Source organism: Chiloscyllium plagiosum, chromosome 19 (assembly GCF_004010195.1).
Source record: "Chiloscyllium plagiosum isolate BGI_BamShark_2017 chromosome 19, ASM401019v2, whole genome shotgun sequence".
Classification (NCBI taxonomy): domain Eukaryota; kingdom Metazoa; phylum Chordata; class Chondrichthyes; order Orectolobiformes; family Hemiscylliidae; genus Chiloscyllium; species Chiloscyllium plagiosum.
The window spans coordinates 33,018,761-33,040,774 of record NC_057728.1 but is presented as its reverse complement, the minus strand read 5'-3'; the positions used below and the strand labels follow the sequence as shown (position 1 = coordinate 33,040,774).

Below are 22,014 nucleotides of genomic sequence, written 5' to 3'. Positions count from 1 at the left end.
GGCAGCACATTCCGTACCCCTACCAACCTCTGCGTGAAAAAGTTCCCCGTAGGTGTCTTCTTTATCTTTCCCCTCTCACCCTAAACCTATGCCCTCTAGTCCTGGACTTCCCCACCCCAGGGAACAGGCATTGTCTGTTTACCCTATCCATGCCCCTCATAATTTTGTAAACCTCTATAAGGTCACCCCTTAGCCTCTGACACTCCAGGGAAAACAGCCCCAGCCTGTTCAGCCTCTCCCTACAGCTTAATCCTCCACTGTGCTCCGAAAGGTAGTGCTTTCAAATAAACCCTTTGGACGATAACCTGGTGTTGTGTATTTTTCTAACATAGGTGAGACAGATGGTTTAATTTCGGTGACTTATGGTTGGTTAAATTAAAAGTGAGAGAAGTGGATCTTAATATGGCTATAAAGGTTCTAGAGTTTGAATATGATACCCAAGTTTGCCAAAAAGGTTTAGAAAAAGAAAAGACCATGCTCTTAGAATTAGCAAAGAGGTTAGATTTTGGGTTTAACCAAGGACAAAAGTAAAGCTGAAATTGTAAGGGAATTACTCAAACACTTAGGTATTTCAGAGAAACAGACAAATGCAGTAGAGTTAGAAAAATGAGTTAGAAGATAAGCAAAGAGAGAGAAGAAAACGAGAGAGAAGGTTCTTAGTTGAGCAAAGAGAGAGAGAAGAAAAGGAGCGAGACAGAGAGTGTGAAGAATGAGAGTGATAGAGGAAAAAGAAAGAGAGAGAAGGTTCTTAGCTGAGCAAAAATAGAGAGAATTTGAACTTGCGAATTTGTGACTTAGTCAGCAAAGTCAATTTAGCCAGATGGAAATTAAAAAAGAAGGTATAGATATATACAAATATGTCAAAACTCTGCCACTTTTTGATGAGAAAGATGTTGAAGCCTTCTTTATTTCATTTGAAAAATTGGTTCGGCAGATGGAGTCCTCCGAGAATTTATGGATAATGCTAGTTCAGACTAAACTGGTAGGCAGAGCTAGTGAGGTATTTGCCGCACTGTCAGATGAGGGGTTAAGAGACCATGAAGAGGTTAAACAGGTTATTTTAAGTGCTTATGAATTGATACCAGAAGCATACAGACAGCAGTTCAGAAACACAAAGAAGGAACCAGATCAGACTTGAGAGGAGTTCGAAAGAATTAAACAGTCATTTTAGATAGATGGGTGCAGGCTTTAAAGATAGAGATGACCTATAAGGCTCTTAGAGGAATTATTCTGCTGGAGGAGTTTAAAAGCTCACTTCCAAAGATGATAAGAATTCACGTGGCTGAACAGAGGTTCAGGAAGTGAGAAGGGCAGCAGAATTAGCAGATGAATACATGTTGGTACATAAGACAAGCTTCCGGCCAGTTAGTGCCTGATCTTGAGAAGAATTTGCCTCTGTTGGTAAAGTTTACTCAGAATAGGGGGAGAAGGCAAAAAGTTATAATTTTGAGAGATAGACGATCTAACCAGTCTCTAAAAGTAAGAGATGAGTGAATTTGCACTCTTTCTGATCTGTTACCTGAGAGTGTGGTAATTTGTGGGATAGATGGACAGAAATTTAGCATTCCCCTATGTAAGATCAGGTTGGAATGCCAGCTCAAGCCTGGGGAACGAACAGTGGGAGTGATTGACAGAGTGTCAGTTCCAGGAATCCAGTTGTTCTTGGGAAAGATTTAGCAGGGTCCAAAATGGGAGTGACACACCTTGTTGCGAAAAAGCCCAAGGAAGACCAAAAAAAACTGAGGAGTTAAAAGAAAAATATCCTGGTATTTTCCTAGACTGTGTAGTAACCAGATCCCACTATCATAAGTCACAGCATGAAACAAAAGCTAAAGAGAAAAATGAAGGAGTTGGGGTTCAGTTAGCAGACATCCTCTTTGAGGAAATGGTGCAGGGAAAACCTGAACAGGTAAAGGGTCAGACAGAAGTGCTTAGTCCTGAAAGGCTAAGGGACTTGCAACAGCAAGACAAGACGATAAAAAATATATATGTGGATGCGTACTCTAAAAAGGAGGTAGAGAATATTTCCTAAGATGGAAATGGAGACCACGGCTGGTTAGTGCAGAGGAGAAATGGGCCAAAGTACACCGGATTGTGTTGCCAGTAGCATGCAGACAGGAAGTTACAAGTAGCACATGAACTACCTGTAGGAGGTCATCTAGGTGTATGAAAGACTCAGTCTAAAACATGTTTATTGGCTTGGAATGCACAAGGATGTGGTTAACGTTTGCTGTACGTGTCATACATGCCAAGTGGTAGGTAAGCTACAGGCGGTAATAAAACCAGCACCTTTGTTACCAATGCCCACATTCGAAGAACCTTTCCTGCGGTATATAATTGATTGTGTAGGTCCTGAGAACTAGAAGTGGGAACCAGTACTTGTTAACCATAATGGATGTGTCTACCAGATTACCTGAGGCAATTCCATTATGGAGTATCAAGGCAAAAAGGGTGGTAGAAGAGTTAGTAACTTTCTTCACACCATATGGGCTACCCAGGGAGATTCAGTCAGACCAAGGGTCTAATTTTACTGCTCGTGGCGAATTATCAATCAAGAGGAAAATGTAGCTTGTTAAATGTGTGATTGGCACTGCAACTTGCCTCTTTAATGTTCAGCTTACCAATCGGATTGAACAATCTGGATGTTGAGAATTCTCAACATAGAAGTCTGAGCTGACACCTAAAAACTTCAGCTCACTGTTTGCTGTGAGGAGCCTCCATATTTCTCTGCAGCAAACAGCATCTCAGGACACAATCCTTGACAATCAGTCGCATGCGTACATTCACAACTTAGGTTTATTTTTGGTCATTTGGAGTTAAGACTTTAATTTCTAAATCCAAAAGTAATGTGCACTATGAACTATGGAATCAGGTATTCACAACAGAACATACTTAGGTTGACAACTCAGTGCAGCAATCTGCATGAGCTGTAAATAAAGTAGCATTTTTCCCAGATGTGACATTCAATTGAGCCCCTGTTTCAGATAAACATAAAATATCTTATTATATTGTTTCAGGAAAAGGACGTTTCCCTTGTGTTGTGACCAATATGAATGCCTCAATCAACTTTATCTGTTTATTCACACATTGCTTATGGGACTTGGCTCTGGTTTTTTTTGTTTAGAATTTTGGGTCCAGTTTGCTTTGGATTCCAGGGGCTTCTGCCTTTTGGACCAGCTTTCTATCTGGGACCTTGACAAAGGTTGTACTGAAGTCCATTGAAACCACATCAGCTGCACTACCCTCATCAATATGTTTAGTCACCTTTTCAAAAAAAAAACTCAATTAAATTAGACAAGATCTGCCTCCAACAAATCTGTGCTGTTCAGGGAATAGAGTAAGGAGATGAGCAGTGAAATAAACGAGTTAGGTGAGAACATGAGGAAGATCAAAGCCAAAAGGATTGAAAGGAAGGGCAACCAAAAAGGAAATAGGAAGATTTGGGGAGTCACCTAGACTGAGAGGCTGAGTCTGTGACTCATTCCATGAGGTGTAACTGTGGCCCCCTTCGACTGTGATCCAAATAGCAAGTGTGCAATAGAGCTGAAAATGGCTGCCACATAGCTGGAGTGAGCAGAATAAGTGATTCATTCTCTGAAGGAAGGGACTGCATTTTAGTGCGCTGTGAGGTTCTTCAAAGAGTAGAAACATTAAACAGGCCCCAACACAGTGCCGGTGAAAGATACATGTCATCACAAAAGGCTACCTGATGAAGGAGCAGCACTTGAAAGCTAGTACTTCCAAATAAACCTGTTGAAATATAACTTAGTCTTTTAGATTTTAGATTACATTTTTTTTTAAGATTAGATTTTTTAGATTAGATTACCTATAGTGTGGAAACAGGGCCTTCGGCCCAACAAGTCCACACCGACCCGCCGAAGCGCAACCCACCCATACCCCTAACCTAACACTACGGGCAATTTAGCATAGCCAATTCACCTGACCTGCACATCTTTGGACTGTGGGAGGAAACCGGAGCACCCGGAGGAAACCCACGCAGACACGGGGAGAACGTGCAAACTCCACACAGTCAGTCGCCTGAGGCGGGAATTGAACCCTGGACTCTATGTGAGGCAGCAGTGCTAACCACTGGGCCATCGTGCCGCCCACTAACATTTATGGAATAGTTATCATAATTCATTTGACTCCCACATAAGTATTTAGATTAGATTACAGTGTGGAAACAGGCCCTTCGGCCCAACAAGTCCACATCGACCCGCCGAAGCGAAACCCACCCATACCCCTACATTTACCCCTTACCTAACACTACAGGCAATTTAGTATGGCCAATTCACCTGACCCTGCACATTTTTGGATGGTGGGAGGAAACCGGAGCACCCGGAGGAAACCCACGCAGACACGGGGAGAACGTGCAAACTCCACACAGTCAGTCGCCTGAGGCGGGAATTGAACCCGGGTCTCTGGCGCTGTGAGGCAGCAGTGCTAACCATGTCATACAACATTACAATGGCTGTGAGGCCCAAGCAATAGTTTGCACCCAGGAAAGATTCACACTCATTACCAAACGAGCAATCACCTTCCAAGGTTGTACAGATTGCACAGGCTGCAACAGCTGCTCAATTCACACCTTGGATCATAAAGCACCTTGTAGAATTAAAGATGGTTAACTTCTGTACAGAAGTTGGAGTTGCAGATAAAATGGCATTCACTCGCATGCAGATGATGAGTGAATATTTTAAAATGTAGTCATGTATTTATGTTGAAGTGCCACATACAGGTTCTCAGAAAGGTTGTCTCTTTTGTTTTCCTCCCACTACACCTAGCTGCAATCTCACACTCGGTAGTGAAGCAGAAGCAGCCTGCCCTGTTGACTTTGGAGATTTGGTTTGGTGGCCCGAGGGCAGTTGTGGCTGGAGAATTCAGATATGCTCTGTCTGTCCTGCCCAGAGGCAGGTTCACCCTCCTTGGTGTGATCCACTCTCAGCGATGAGAGTGACAGCCAGGGTGGAGGTGGAAGGCCTGCTCATCTCTGAAGTGATCTGACATAACACGCACAGAATTTACATTTTCACTTTTGGATACTTATTTTCTTCTAATTATTTCCTAGCCATCATTAAATCCTCCGGGAAGAACCACATGTGATGTCGTGCTTTTAAATCGATGGAGTGTGCGGAACTATGAAGTACAACGTGGTGATGTCATCTCCCTGGTGTAAGTAATATATCTTGTAGTTTTCAGTAAAATGGATGTGTTTCTGAATCACTTTCCAGCTTTGAAAATGTACATTGATTGTGTTACTGGCTTGTGTGTTTGTTTCAAAGACAATCTTCAGAGTATAATCTTGTGACTGGTATTCACGTTTTCAATTAAAGAATTCTCTAAAAGAACCATATTTGTTAAATATTTTTGATATTGATGTGATTGGTTGTTTTCTGTTTGCTTGCCTGGATCTGTTTGGTGTGATTCATTATTTCATGTCATCCAGTTATGAAAATGAAAGTTTGCAGAAAGCATCAGATAAAACTATGCTTAGCTTCACCCTAACAGTCTTCTGTACTCTGTAGACTTCCTTGGCCATGTATCATTTTGTGAATGAAGCAATCATGAAACAGAATAAATGCATTGAACAATTGACTTACCTCTTTTCTTGTGATATTTCATCTCTGAAAGTAGAACAAAATATGAAATAAACTTCTCTATGAGAAGTTTGGGGCGGCACAGTGGCTCAGTGGTTAGCACTGCTGCCTCACAGCACCAGGGACCTGGGTTAGATTCCAGTCTCGGGTGACTATCTGTGTGGAGTTTGCACATTCTCCCCGTGTCTGTGTGGGTTTCCTCTGGCTGCTCCAGTTACCTCCCACAGTCCAAAGATGTGCAGGTCAGGTGAATTGGCCATGCTAAATTGCCCACAGTGCATTAGTAAGAGGGAAATGGGTCTGGGTGGGTTACTCTTTGGTGGGTCGGTGTGGACGTGTTGGGCCGAAGGCCCTGTTTCCACACTATAGGGAATCTAATCTAATCTTTTTTGCTGCATTTTCCCGGAGGGGTATGAGGGTTACTGTTCTCCTCCTCCAAGCTAGATAAATCTTCCAACTTCTATTCCTGTCATGGATTCCATCTCCAAACTGACAGCAAGCATTCTGTGCAGTGAACAATAAAGTGCTTTTTTTGTTTAAGGTAAAGGCCTGGCTAACATTTATTCCGTTTGCTCCCTCAACTTTCAGTCTATTCTTAGGCTAAGCTGCTTGTTTCTGGAAGCAGAGGCACAAAGTTACAGCCCACACTAAGGAAAGATCCCTGCAACCTATTTCCATGGTAACATGGCACACTGAGGATACTAACTTTAGCTTCAAAACCAAACCTTTAGACACTGATATCTATATGATGAATTGATATCTCCAATGGAGTTAACAGTCCCTTTTCCAGATTAGCTGTTTCCACTAACACCTATCACCTCTGTTTTCTCCCTTTACCCTAACCCCATCACTCCCCCTTTTCCCATCGCCTCCCTCCCTTCCCCATCTTGCACCTCTCGTTCCTGCCCTCTTCTCATCTCTCCCATCCTCCCTTTTTACAAAGATGGTCTAACTTCTTCCACCTGAGAATTACTTTTATATAATTTAGATCTCTTATTGGGTAAAAAAGTTACAGCCCTCTCGTCTCTACTGAGCTCAGAGATAGTGCATCAATTTTCTTACTTCCAAACCTCAACTTATTAATTAAACAGACATTACCCTTGAACTGTTACTTTAAGTCTCTTTACCAGTTTCTCAACTAAGTGTTTCCATTTACCTTCATTTAAAATTCAATTTCAGTTATGCACTCTCTGGCACTATGCTTTATATTGATGCCCATGGAATGTTTGAAGCAGCAAAGTGATATTGAGGCAGCATCTTCATTTATGGATGTTGAGTTTCTGATGGCACAACCTGATGTGATCCCAAAACAGTTAATGAATACATTAGATGAGCTACAGTAAACTGGTGTTCAAGGGAAAGCTGACATGCAGAGATATTCCTTTTGGTGCCAAAGAGTGAAGTTGATTTATATGTTTTGGTTGATACAAAAATTGAATATGCCAGTACGTTAATTGTAATAAACTTCTCCCTTCTACTTAATTAGACAGTACTTGACTGACTGAGTTTAATTTTCTCCTTGCAAATAATTGACCTGATCTCTTGCATTCTATGCTGCACTCTTAATTGAGATTCTGAGTCAAAACCTGGGAACCATTTATTTTCTGAGCAGTCAATGTGCCTGTGACTAGAATTTAGCAGTTACTAAGAAGACAGTTTGTCATTTGAAAAACAGAATTTAACACGCATAAACATTATTTTAGTTTACTGTCTGTAAAGTACACTTGTTCCTATGTGCATTTTGATGATGTAAAATTCATTGTTACAAAATATATTGAAGTTATTCTGTTCCTGATTGCTGAAGAATATTGGTGATGATGTTTCTGTATTTAAGCCAGCTGCTGTCAGTTCAGTGGCTTTAGTTAAAAACTTGACTGTGTATTTGAACCCCAGTTCAGGCTTTGCATTGTCTGAGCACTCCTGGAATGCTGTATTGACAGGAAGCAATGTTTTAAAGAGTTGCATTTTTTAAACTTTGCTTATAGGATGTGGGCATCACTGGTAAGGATAATTGTTTTGAACATCCCTCTTTGTCCTTTCAAAAGTGGTGGTGAATGCCTTATCGAACCACCGTGGTCAACATGGTGCATGGGTAACCATTACCATGTTAGGAAAGGTGTCCGATGGTTTTGGCCCAGCAGCAGTGAGGAATGCGATATATTTTCAGGTCAAATGGCATATGATTTGGAGGGGATATGAAACTCTCCCATTTGCAACCCTTGCGATTCCAGTTGTTCCAGGTCACGGATTTGAAAGGTCCTGTAGAATTAGCCTTGATGAGCTACTGTTGTGTTTTTTGTGGAGAGTGCAGGCTGCTCCCATAATGGAATGCTGATTGAGTGAGTGAATATTCCAAGTCATGGATGGCATGACATTACTTGAATCATTCGCTTGCTTTCGCTCCATGGGTGCTGCCTCATCTGCTGTGATCTCCAGCACTTTTTGTTTTCAGTCATGATAATCATTTTGTTCTGGATGATGTTGATTTTTTTTGCTAATTGTTGAAGCTGTTGTCATCCAGGTAACTGGGGAGTATTCTATCACCCTCTCCACTTGTAAATGTAAGGTAAAGTTGTCATAGTCTTACCAAAATATAGGGCTGCTCTCCCATTTGAGAGAGGTGATTGGTAATGAAATAACCTGGGGGTCACTATGCCTCAGGTCAGGGGAGAGATTGAGAAGGAGAGAATTCATGGTAACCTCAGCCAGTGCGTGAATTGAACCCAGACTATTGGCATCACACTGCATGACAAATCAGCCACCCAGCCAACTGACCCCCATTCCTGGCCTTTTTACCTTGTGTATGGTGAAGAGGCTTTGGGGAGGCAGGAGGAGAGTGATTCCACCACGAATTCCAGGTCTCCAACTTGCCCTTGTCGCTACAGTATTTGAATGACAATTATGGTTAAGTTTCTGACCTGTAGTAAACACCAGGATATTTATCGTAGTGGGGAGGGGGCAGATTTAGTAATGAAAACCCCGTTAACTGTTAAGGGGGGATGGTTAGATTATCTCTTGTTGGGAATAGTCATTGTCTGGGCCCTTGTGCAGCGCAAATAGTACTTGTCAAATATTTGCCTTGATTATTGTCCAGATCGTTTTGCTTGTGGGCACAGAACGCATCATTATCTGATGAATTGTGAACAGAGAACTAACTATTGTGCAATCATCGATGAACATTGGCATTTCTAAATCAATGATGGAAGAAAAATCATTGATGTAACAGTGAAGATGGCAGGCCCTAGAACACTGCTGTCTTTCAGTTGTGCCTCTCTGGTGGTTCAGATAACTGTTTACAAATATATGACATTACTTAATAATAGGAATTCTTTGAGTGGCATTGTCCACATTCTTTCTTAAACATTAATATTAAAAACAAATTGTCTAAGGTATTGGTGGCAATAGCAATAATTCAATTTAGAAATGTGACTTTTTAAGAACGTGTGTTGAAGATGCAAATTAAATCCGTTGGTTTAGTGTTTGTATATTTGCTTCAAAATATATGCAGATGGAACAAATCCATTATATCACCGACAGTTTGGCTGAGGCATAGGACAATTGGAATATCATGTTGTTTTAAACCTTTTTAACAATTTTCTACAAAAATCATATATCATACTTTATTTCTGGAGATAAATTGGTATGTTCCACTTCAGCTTTGAAATGCTTATTTAGTTTTATTATTCTATTTGCTAAATCTATGTAATTTTGCCTTTTTTTGGATGTAATGGCGAAAATGGTTTCTGGATTCAGGTGGTTCTGCTGTAATGCCATAGTTACTTTCCAGCGAAACTTTGCTTAATCGAAAATCACTTAATTTAAATAATGGGGCCTTTGGGAAAAGTGGTCTTAGGGGCAAACCAGCAAAAAATATCATTCACAATCGCTTAAAAAAACACCCAAAAGTCTAACACAACGTACAGCACAGCCTGAATGAAATCAGATTTATTAACTAAAATAAGTTTAACACAATACATGTAAAAACTGTAGAAAGCTGTTCTCAATACACTACCTCCCACAGAAAGCTGCTCTGTCAGCAGCTAACATTGTGCATCATGGAACAGCATGAAGATCTGCGCATGCACAGAATGAAGCGTGCAAACCGATCCCCTCTGGAATTGCGCTATTGCGAACAGAGATAAGTGTTCTCAAAAATACCATTCCCTAATTCTTCAGTGATGTTATAGCCAAATCATGCTACTAGAACACGAGTTATCCAAGAAGTACCTGTAATTAATTTTCTTTTGGGTGGGCGGCACGGTGGCACAGTGGTTAGCACTGCTGCCTCGCAGCGTCAGAGACCCGGGTTCAATTCCCGACTCAGGCGACTGACTGTGTGGAGTTTGCACGTTCTCCCCGTGTCTGCGTGGGTTTCCTCCGGGTGCTCCGGTTTCCTCCCACAGTCCAAAGATGTGCAGGTTAGGTAAATTGGCCATACTAAATTGCCCGTAGTGTTAGGTAAGGGGTAAATGTAGGGGTATGGGTGGGTTTCGCTTCGGCGGGTCGGTGTGGACTTGTTGGGCCGAAGGGCCTGTTTCCACACTGTAATCTAATCTAATCTAATCTAATAAAAAATTTTCATCGGAAGGCTGAAGTTCTGCACTCAGCCACAAGATGGCAATGCTTAGCTGACTAAAATACTGATTTGGAGCAGGCAGGAATGAAGTTCCTTTGTATAGTTTTAAGCAGGAAATATTCTAAGCATTGGTGTTGTCTGGTACCAATTCTTTGAACAGAAATTAAGTTAAATTAACAACTTAGGCTATTGCTAGGTCAGTTAAAAATAAAATTTGTCTGGATATTAGTGAAAGTGGGAGATAGTTTCACTTTGTGAAGTATTACAGTATTGCTTTTCCAGAATAAAGGGGCAGCAGTGTGGCTCAGTGGTTAGCACTGTTGCTTCACAATGCCAGGGAGCCAGGTTCGATTCCACCCTTGAGTTGACTGTCTGTGTGGAGTTTGCACATTCTCCCCGTGTTTGCATGGGCTTTCTCCAGGTGGTTGGGTTTTCTCCCACAATAGGTGGGATTGGCCATAGGAAAGGCAGGGTTACAGGGTGGGGGTGGGTCTAGGTGGGACACTCTTCAGAGGGTTGGTGTGGATTCGATGGGCTGAATTGCCTGCTTCCACATTGAAGGGATTCTATGACTTTGGAGTGTACAGACATGATGGCTTCAGTTCTTATTTGCTAATTTATTTCTACTATTGCTGCACATTATGAAATGTGATATTAAATAATTGTTGTATTTAGTGTTCAAAAGTATTTTGACTAGCATTATCTATAATAATAATACAATTTTATATTATTTATGTTTCTATTTATTGGCAAAATATACCGTATAATCAATGTTCATTAGAAAATCTGTTACTAATTTCCAGACTTATGCTTTTAACTATCTCCCCTCAATCTTATATCTACAATACTCCAGCTTTTATAATCAAATGTTTATGTGGAGTTAGATTTTCAGGATCTGTTATTCTGTCTGTACTCATTATTTCTACTATAATACTACCCTCACTAGACATTTCTGGCAATTCATAATTGTTACCAGACCTTCACTACTGTCTCCACACCATAGTATTTATTAATAAGCCAAACAATTTCCAATAATGTACATTTCTAGGAAACATTCACATCACGTATTGTTTCATGATGTTCAGCCTCACCTTATATCTCAACATTTGCAAGATGTCAACATTTTGTTGTTACCCTTCTTTGGCTCAATCTAAATTACAGAGTTTTCACATCAGACACCCTTGCTTTATGTCCAAGTTATTGATATAGGAAGTGAGCAGCAACTAGCCCTGAATCATGTGGAACATTACTATGCAGTTTGAATGACTTTAACAGGTTGTGATGTACAAGCTTGAGGCCTAGACAACTGAAGGCATGTCTATCAATGCTGGAGCAATTATATAAATGGGAATCTAAAAGCATCCAGAATTAACAGTACAGACATCTTGAAAGCTGCACTAGCTGGGAATTATTACAGAGGTAGAGAGTAACAGGCCTTGTGGGATTTTTAAGGAAGGATGATATTTTAAACTCAAGTTACTTGGTTGAGAGCCGATGTATGCCAGACAGCATTGGGCTGGTAGGGGTAGAATGTAGTGGGAGTTTAGACATGAAAAGTAGAGGTTTGGAGGGTGGAGTGTGTGAGACCTGTCAGGACTGCATTGAAATGGTCCAGTGTTTAGGTAAAGTTACAGATGAATGTTGCAGTAATAGATGAAATGAGTCACGACTGACATGTGGCAATGTTATGATGGTGGAAATGCATCGTCTTAGTGGCTGGAATATTAAGTCAAAAGCTCATCGCGGGATTAGATGTAATCATAGTAAGTACCTGACCTTTTCATTTTGGTTGCATATACAATAAATCATCTTCTATATTGCTTTAGTGTTAGGGGATAATTTTCCAAAATAAAAGTTTGAAATATATGTATGCAAACATTTGTGGATCTTTTAACAGACCTTTTTTAAATTAAAAATATATTTGACTGTGTAAGTAAGTTTGAAAAAATGTGTTGCTGGAAAAGCGCAGCAGGTCAGGTCAGGAATCCTGAAGAAGGGCTTATGCCGAAAACGTCGATTCTCCTTCTCCTTGGATGCTGCCTGACCTGCTGCGCTTTTCCAGCAACACATTTTTAAGCTCTGATCTCCAGCATCTGTCGTCCTCACTTTCTCCTGTGTAAGTAAGTTGGCATGTGTGCTAATAGTGCAGTAATTGCTTAAAAGCAGGGCAGCAAAAGAAGGAACTGATTGACAGCTGAGGAGAGGGGGGACGTTTCTGGAAATTCTGAATGAAACTCTACATAGTTTAAGATGCAGCTGATGAATAGGAATGTGACTGAGAAAAGAATAATTGATTTTGATTTTATTATCATGTGTACTCAAGTATAAAAGTACAGATGTACGGTGAAAAGTGTATAATGTCGACACGCAAGGCACCATCTTAGAAACAAATGCCTACATACAGAATCTTAAGAACAAGGTAGAAAAGAAGAACAAAGTTAAATATTAAATGTTGCAGTAATTATAGTACAATGACAGCTTCTGACTTTTAAGTAGAAAATAAAGAAAGAAAGCTGAAAGTTCAAACATTACAGTCTTTCTTAAGTACTGTCAGATCTTATCAATGTTGATGGTAATGAGATTGTAACTTTGCTAGAGCCGGATGTAGGACAATTGTTAGAAATAGCTGCAAAAAGGAATTGGCCATCAGAAATTAGCAGAAGTCAAAACGGATGTATAGCTTGATAATCTGGATTATAAACTGTTGAAAGACTTAGAGAGGAAGTAACAGATGCTTTGGCCACAATTATTCAGTTCTTTTTGGATTTGTTATGATGATATTGTTGCAAAACGGTAAGAGTGGAATTTTAACAAATCAGACCCACACACAAGTAAGAGATCAGTAGTGATTGGCAAATCATTTGTAATTAAAGTCGATTTTGCTATAACTTCTTAAATTAGATTTAGTTTCACAACCAGTCAGAGAAGGCAGGCAGAATGATGTTCCTATTCAGTTGTAACACGGCTTTCTGGATGATGGGATCCTGATGTCAGAAAGGCTGAACTATGCATTGCTTTTTGTAGACTTAGCAACCTCAGGACTGGAAAGAGGGTTTGAGAAGGCTGTTCTCTCCTTGGCCTGGAGATCCTATTGTACATTTAAGAAACTGAAGTGAGCTTGCTATATTCCATGAATAGGAAGAAAGAGGCCAACTAAACTAAATAAGCATAGATGTAAGTTGTCAAGGAAGTGAGTAACAGGGAGCATGGCTTCTTGAATGTGGATACAGTGCCCAAGATGTTCTCCAATACTCTAGATGGCCAGGAAAGGGAATGGTGTAATACTTTGAGATTCCAGGCCCCATCCTCTGGCTTTACTAACATTTTCCTGCACAACAGTCCTCAGCCCAACGCATCTTGCAGCTTTATTTTAAGGTCATTAATTGATTCTATCACATTAAACATTACCAAGTCTCATCTAATTTACTCACTGGTTGGTTTCAGAATATGTTCTGAGAAACTATCTCAAAAGCATTTATGAGCTCCACATCCAGGCTACTACTGCCAATCTGATTTTACCTAAAAATCACTTATGATTATTGCTGTTCCTTTAGACAAACACACAATTTTTCTTTCTTTTATACTTTGCCCCTTGACTGTGACCACATTGTGGGACAGTGATTTGGTTGCAACGGATGAGAAAATTAAACAGAACACATTGGGCTTCACGGTGGCACAGTGGTTTGGGCTGCACGGTGGCACAGTGGTTAGCACTGCTGCCTCACAGCGCCAGAGGCCCGGGTTCAATTCCCCGCCTCAGCAACTGACTGTGTGGAGTTTGCACATTCTCCCCGTGTCTGCGTGGGTTTCCTCCGGGTGCTCCGGTTTCCTCCCACAGTCCAAAGATGTGCAGGTTAGGTGAATTGGCCATACTAAATTGCCCGTAGTGTTAGGTAAGGGGTAAATGTAGGGGTATGGGTGGGTTTCGCTTCGGCAGGTCGGTGTGGACTTGTTGGGCCGAAGGGCCTGTTTCCACACTGTAATCTAATCTAATCTAACTCTAATCTAATCTAATCTAATCTAATCTAATCTAATCTAATCTAATTCTGACATTGAAATGCCAAGCGTTTGTCTTAAGCCTTTAAACAGTGCGATACAGACAAATCCCAGGTTATTTTTGAGAAACAATGAATGAAGCAGAGACCACTATGGTGATGCAGAGAAGCACTGGATTGTGTTATTAACCAAGCAGGATGCTGGTAAGAGTTGGCTATGTTTGCTGTCTCATTGGAAAGTGCACTTATAATTGCTCATCTGGAGCACATATTTTACAATAATTCTTGTATAATTTTCTTGGAGTCAACCTAAGTCTATGCATGCATTGTGGAGACAGTCCCCGCCAATTTTAAAAAAGCAATGATTCGCAGTAAGTAATGATTATCTTTATTAGTGTAGAAAGGAGCCATTATCCCCAGCTATTCCTGTGAATTTAATAGCTATCATTAATAGTCTTTGAAACTTGGGATAAGACTTTATATAATGAGTCCAGATTATACCGAGCATACGTGCTGCAACATAGCAGAAATGCTAAATAGATGAAATAATCATACCTTGAATTGGAGCAATCCTTGGCAGGAGACAGAATCCAAACTTTAAACTAGTATTCACTTTTTAAGAGAAAGTCTAAAAAGGCATTCACTTGCAGCATCAGGTACTCAGCTTCAGTGTCATATCATTCAATTTTTATAGCTTCCCCAAAAGCATTAACTGCAGGAATTGCCTATGGCCCTGAACGAGATCAATGATATCATTGGGTGCCCATCTTTACAACAAGTTCATTTTTCTGGCAGTTGCCTGCAACACAGCATTAAGGAAAAAAGAACAGTGTCTCCTATGTCATTGTAATGCTATCAGTCCATACTCGTTTGTCAGAAAACAAAGTGGCTAATTCACTTGGGAAATGCAGCAAATCGTTTTTTCCAGCACATTGCCAGAGGCCTGTTTGACAATTAATTTCAAACTTTCTTTCAACATCCTTGGGTAAAGTCATGTCTCTAAATAATTGCTAGTTACATTGTGTTGTATTTCACCTGTCTGTTGTGAAGAGCATATGGTCAATTGCTGTTGGAATGTTGCTATCTCTGGTTCAGTGGATCTATCTTATAGGCTTCTATCTAAATATGTTTCGGAGAAGCTTTTCTTTCATTCTGGGACACCGAACATTTGTCAACAAAATGTACTCTACTATGGTAGCCTATTATGACTCTTTACTGACAAATTCTCAATTAATAGACAGTCAGGACTTTATACTTCCTGCCTGAAGAATGATTGCCTAATTAACAACAATTGCAAGGGTAGATTGTATTCTTTACGGTTCAATGTCTTCCACTGTTCTTTGGTGTATTGTATATTGAAACTGAAAGTGAGATTGAATTTTTACTTGTAAATTATCTGTTATGATGAGCAAGGTAGAGGTACTCCAGTTAAATGCTATAACCTACAATCACAAAAGTTAAATTGGATCTTAAATTAGTTTGGGATTAAAAGGACATCATGAAGAAACTGTGTTGGCAAACTAGAATGAATTACAAATGAACTTAAAGGCTGCAGGAAATTATTCTGGTTTCAGCTGTTTTTTTAAAAACTCCTTTCCTATACTACTCTATCGAACTACAGCCTGCAATATTTAGTTGGATGGGATGTGTTGTGGGAATTTCTGGGGTCTGATAATCGCCCCTATCCTCTGACTCTTATCCACAGAGTGACCAGAGATTTGTAGTGTTAAAATGGCCTTTGTTACTAGCTATAGTAAGGGACTGCATCTAAAAATGAATGTGGAGACCCCAAACAAAGGATTATAGAAGCAGTTATACTCTTGGACTTGGTCATTAGAAATTGACCAGTTAGAAATTGTACAGTTATCTGAATCCAATCATTACTATTGATTAGGTTTACATCATGAATAGAATGAGTACAATTAATCTATCACTACGTTGGTATGTCTAGCTAAATGTAATGTGGTGCTGGAAAAACACAGCAGGCCAGGCAGCATCCGAGGAGCAGGAGAATCGACATTTAAGGCAAAAGCCCTTCTTCAGCTGCCTGGCCTGCTGTGTTTTTCCAGCACCACATTTTTCAACTCTGGTCTCCAGCATCTGCAGTCCTCACTTTCTCCTAGCTAAATGTAATGTATGGTTAGCGTGAAGATATGTACATACTATATTGCACTATAGGCTCCAATTGTCCTTAACATAACGGTTTATGTCTGACTTGTGTATATCAATCATTCTCCCCTGTCTGATATCCCTGGTGTCTTAATGACTTATTTCACGTCTCAGAGGTTCAATGAATAAGCAACCTCTTTGTGTAGCTGTGAGTTCTATTATTATTATTCCTTTGCTATCTTGCAGAGAAGTTGGCTCCGAGAAGAAATGATCCCATGTGTTGTTTAATGATCAGTTTTGTCCTTGTGAATTTATCCACAGCTAGCAGCTCACAATTGTGTGTCATTAAATGCTGCTCTTCAAGTTATTGTATTATTTTTAAAAACTCTTTCAGGAACTTAACTCATTGTGCTAATGTACTACATCATATTACTTAACTACAATATTCTTTATAATATAGTAACAATAAAGGATGAGCATTTGTCCTGATAAGTAAAAACACACCTTGAAAGTCGGATGTCTTGTTCAAAATGAGCGATCTTAATCAGATATGAGCAAGCAATAGGAATTCCAACTTTCACATCGAATTACAGGGATTCCATGGCACAATTAATTTGTACAGTTATAGAGATTTGCAATACTTGTCACACAGTTTCTGATGTTAGATGTGATTTTACGATTGGACAACATTTTCCAAATAATTCTGAATCTGTGAAGAACTACTCTGGCAGTAATTTAGGATTTCCAGTTGGACTTGCAGTGTGGTGCAATTCCATGCACTGAAATGACCTCTGTTAATACACAGGGCCTCTTCTTTGCAGACAAGAATGAGTGTGTACACACACTGCACATTTTTCAACTGTCCTGATGAGTGCAAGCCAAAAAGCTTCAATAAAATGTTTCTCAACAATACTCAACTTCTGAACTACTAGATAAACATTTTTTGGTTAATTTATAAAGGTACTCAAACTTCCAGCCTGTAGTACTTATGATTCTTTGTAATGTCCCCACAGTATTTATGTTTCTTTATAAAGCTAACAAAGTCTCTACCTTATGTGATTGGGTCTTAACCTTGAATCAATTATGCCTTACTCTTTTGAATGCTTATAACAATGCTAACCCTCTGTTAGGCTCTTTGCCTGCTGTGTATATTTATCTATGTGACTGAATTCTTCCCCTCTGCAGCATCTCTTGATCCCCTTCGATCCTAATTATAAAGACACACGTTCAAACACACACACATGTACACAAAAATAATCTATTTGTTCCACGTTCAGAAAAGACTAGCCCATGCCTTTAAAGGAAAGAAAACAAATAATTATGAAATAGTAAACATCAATCTGCTTTAAAACCGCCTGCAAAACAAACCAAGAAGGGGTAGAATAGACACTGGCCTGCAAACACATGCAACTGGAAGAGTTTTTTTTGCCTAGTCTGTTTGTGTCTCACTCTAGAACAGAAGTAAGGAATTGCTACAACACAGTTAACAGAATCAACCACAGCCTTTTACAGTCGGTTTTTGATGAATATTCTGAGCTGATTGATGTGTCCTCTTTTCTATGTGCTCTTAGCCCATGATACCCAGGTCTACATTTCATTCAATATGCCTGAAGCCATTCTCTTTTCTTCCAGTAGGGCTGAGTAAGTTCCTGAGCTTGGGATTGTCAGCAATAACTTATTTCTTATGTCTCATTAAAACCATGGAGTTCAGTCTTTTGGGAAATCTGGAGTGATCTTACGGCTCTTGCCCTTATGTCAATTTTCCATCTCAAAGGTGAGCTTCCCAAGTTCCTTAAAAGTGAATGAGACTACAAATTCCTTTTCTAACACTCCTAAACCCTGTGATGGTCCTGGATACAGAACTCTTTCCTCCAGGTCGTCAGCTTTAAACAAGCTGAGCACGTGGGCAAGTGCATGGCAGATGCAGTGTAATGTAGATAACTGTGAGGTTATCTTTTTTTATAGCAAAAAAAGGAAGACACATGATAATCAGAATAACTGTAAATTGAAAGGGGAATGTGCAATGTCCTTGTACACCAGTCACTGCAGGTTAGTACAAAGGTGCAGCAGATAGTAAAGAAAGCAACGATACCCCTCGTTGTGGCTTTCACAACGAGGGGTATCGAGTACAAGAGCAGGGGTGTCTTACTGCAATTATACAGGGCATTGGTGAAACCACACCTGGAATATTTTGTGCAATTTAGATCATTTTATCTGAGGAAGAATGTTCTTGCTATGGATGGATTGCAGCAAAGACTTTCTAGCTTGATTCCTGGGATGGTAGGTCCAACGTATAAGGAGAATTTGAATTGGTTAGAATTGTATTTGATGTGATCTCAAAGAAATCTCAAATACTACAAGGACTAGACAAAGTAGTCACAGGGTGTTCCTGTGGTTGGGGAGTCCAGAACTCAGGATCACAATGACGTAAACCTTTTAGGACTGCAATGAGGGGAATTTTCATCACCCAGAGGTCAGCCTGTGGAATTCATTACCCCAGAAAGTAGTCAAGGCCAAAACATTGTATGATTTCAAGGAGTTGGATATAACACTTGGGGCTAAAAGTATCAAAAGATTTGGTGGGGGGAAGCAGAAACAGGCTATTGAGTTAAATCAACAGCCGTGATCATAATGAGTGGCACAGCAAACATGAAGGGCTCTTATTTTCTATGTTTCTGTGTTTCATTGTTACAACTGAATCCTCTTTCTTTCTCCTCTATGCTGATTTTCTCTTTCTCTTCTTTCACTCGTCCACCTCTTTTGATCATGGAAACTATTTTCCTTAAATATATTTTCATTATGTACTAGCTCTTGAGTGTAGTCATCAGGATCAACAGTTGCAAACTATGTATAAAATCTTTCTGGTAACAGCATTTGCCATTCAGAAAATTGAATTGAAATTCAATGTCTTTGACAACTGAATACTGCTTGTTAAAAAAAAATGAAAAATTGCAAAAGGAACAAAATATTTTTTCAACAGTATATCAGCCATTGTCAGGGATGGTGTTAAATGTACCTATGCATCAGAGAAGTAATTTAGGCATTGCTCATTTTTCCTTTAAGTTAAAAAGAAACTGTTAAATTGATGAACTGCCTGAGGAAAATGGTTACAAATTAATGAATGAACCACTGTATTAAAGATGCTGACATCATAATGATTGAATGCATTTAAATTTACTGCACCTCAGTATTCAGAGTCAGCAAAATCCACCCTCCATACTATTTCTGTGATTTGATTTAAGCATAATATTGTTTCAGCTATGTTATAAATGTACACTGCTGATTAAAACAACATGAATAAGTGTTTTCTATTTGCAGCTAGTCAATGATGTGTATAAACAATTAGTTACTCGTGGATTTATACATTGTTTCAGCTTGGAAAACATTCCAAACATCTGGTAGGATTGTACTGAAGTGTCTATAAATAGTATATGAATGGAACTGTCAATGTGTTCCAACAAAGAGTGTAACAATTAAAAATATTATTCTAAGTTTTATTTCAAACTTTGAATTTATATACAATAAAGGGAGATTCAGTTGTTACCAATTAGTTCTTTAATCAGATTTTGGTGACAGAGGCAATTACAAATTTTCTTTATCTACCATACAAAGTGCCAATTAGTCACCAGTGTTAATGCAGTCAAGGTGTGACCTTTACAACAGCACATATGGTTTAATAGGATTGGTAATGATTTTCTGTTTGCATGTTGTTGATTTTCTTTTGCACAATTATTTGTTGCTTGAATGCAGTTTTGTCATTTCTATAGACTACACACTACACAAGCTTCAGACATCAGTAGATCTTTGTATATGTAATTTGCAAAAATGAAATCAATTAGAAAAAGGCTGCTTCTAATTTAGAGCCACTTTTCTTTTTTGCCCAGACATTGTATTCATTGGTGATGTAACTGTGTTGGCTGCTGACATTGATAAAAGCTGCCCACAAAGACCTAGCAAGCTATTAGTGTAGATTTCACATATCCCCATGTTATTATGGTGCCAGCTAAAGGAGGTCTTTGACATTGAACAGTAATGTCATCATGCTGACTGAATAGCCAATCATATTGAAGAACTCATAACAAAAAGGTATTGTTTCATGGAAAGCAAATTAAAGGTGGGTTATGCACAAGAGATTAGATACTAAAATATTAAATACATTTCAAAAATAAATTAAATTTTTATGATTTTAAAAATCTGAAATTTTTAATGACAATTGAGAGTTTGGATATGCTATAAATATAAATTCAATTTATCAGGACCCCAGCATTTTTTTCAATATTACTTATGACATAGTAAGCTGTTAATGAGGCTACACCTCAACCAATTAGGCTTAATTTATTTAAGGAACATTGCAATGAGAATAATGCCCAAGAAGAGGTAGTTTGTGTCAGTTCAGTGATTTTTAATCCACTTCTAACTGCAAGGATTTCAACAGTAAAGGATCTGGAAATGATTGACAACAATTTATGGATCTGCAGTGAACTCTGCACACGTGGACACTAAGAAATGCTGAATTTCACAGTAATGATGGATAATGCTGACAGTAACATCATTACAACTGCACAACCTGAGCCTAAACTTGTTTTGTTTTAAAGATGCCTTCAGTGATTATGCTTTTTCGTTGTGGCTACATAATATTAGAGTCACAGAGACGTACAGCACAGAAACGACCCTTCAGTCCAACTCATGCATGTCGACCAGATAACTTAACGTAATCTCGCCCCATTTGCCAGCACACGGCCCATATCCCTCCAAACCCTTCCTATTCATATACCCATCTAAATGCCTTTTAAATGTTGCAATTGTACCAGCCTCCACTACTTCCTCTGGCAGCTCATTCCATACACGTACCACCCTCTGCTTGAAAATGTTGCCTCTTAGGTCTCTTTTACATCTTTCCCTTCTCACCCTAAGCTTATGCCCTCTAGTTCTGGACTCCCCCACCCCAGGGAAAATACTTTGTCTATTTATCTTATCCATGCCCCTGATTTTGTAAACCTTGATAAGGTCACCGCTCGGCCTCCGACGCTCCAGGGAAACCGGACACAGCCTGTTCAGCCTCTCCCATAGCTCAAATCCTCCAACTCTGGCAATATCCTTGTAAATCTTTTCTGAACATTTTCAAGTTTCACAACATCATTCCGATCAGAAGGAGACCAGAATTGCAAATAATATTCCAAAAGTAGCCTAACCAATGTCCTGTATAGCCGCAACATGACCTCCCAACTCCTATACTCAATGCTCTGACCAATAAAGGAAAGCGTACCAAATGCCTTCTTCACTATGCTATCTATCTGTGGATAGGGTCTCTCTTGTTCAGTAACACTCCCCAGGACCTTCCCATTAAGTGTAGAAGTCCTGCTCTGATTTGCTTTTCCAAAATGCAGCACCTCGCATTTAGAGTCATAGAGAAGAATAGCGTGGAAACATACCCTTTGGTCCAACCTGTCCATGTGGACCAGGTATCCCAATCCAATCTAGTCCCAACTGCCAGCACCCGGCCCATATCCCTCTAAACCCTTCCTATTCATATACCCATCCAAATTCCTCTCAAATGTTGCAATTGTACCAGCCTCCACCACATCCTCTGGCAGCTCATTCCATACATGTACCACCCCTCTGCATGAAAAAGTTGCCCCTTAGGTCTCTTTTATATCTTTCCCCTCACACCCTAAACCTATGCCCTCTAATTCTGGACTCCCCGACCCCAGGGAAAAGACTTTGTCTATTTATCCTA

The 22,014-nt window shown here is 39.6% G+C and overlaps 1 protein-coding gene across 2 annotated transcripts in view; it reads left to right on the top strand.

Moving 5' to 3' along the window:
- Positions 1-22,014, top strand: part of immp2l (inner mitochondrial membrane peptidase subunit 2) — a 537,230-nt gene that overhangs the window by 27,110 nt on the left and 488,106 nt on the right. For both annotated transcript variants that reach the window (XM_043709514.1, XM_043709513.1), the window contains one exon: positions 5,069-5,172. In XM_043709514.1, coding sequence (XP_043565449.1) covers positions 5,069-5,172 — 104 coding nt within the window. The remainder of the gene's footprint in view (positions 1-5,068; positions 5,173-22,014) is intronic.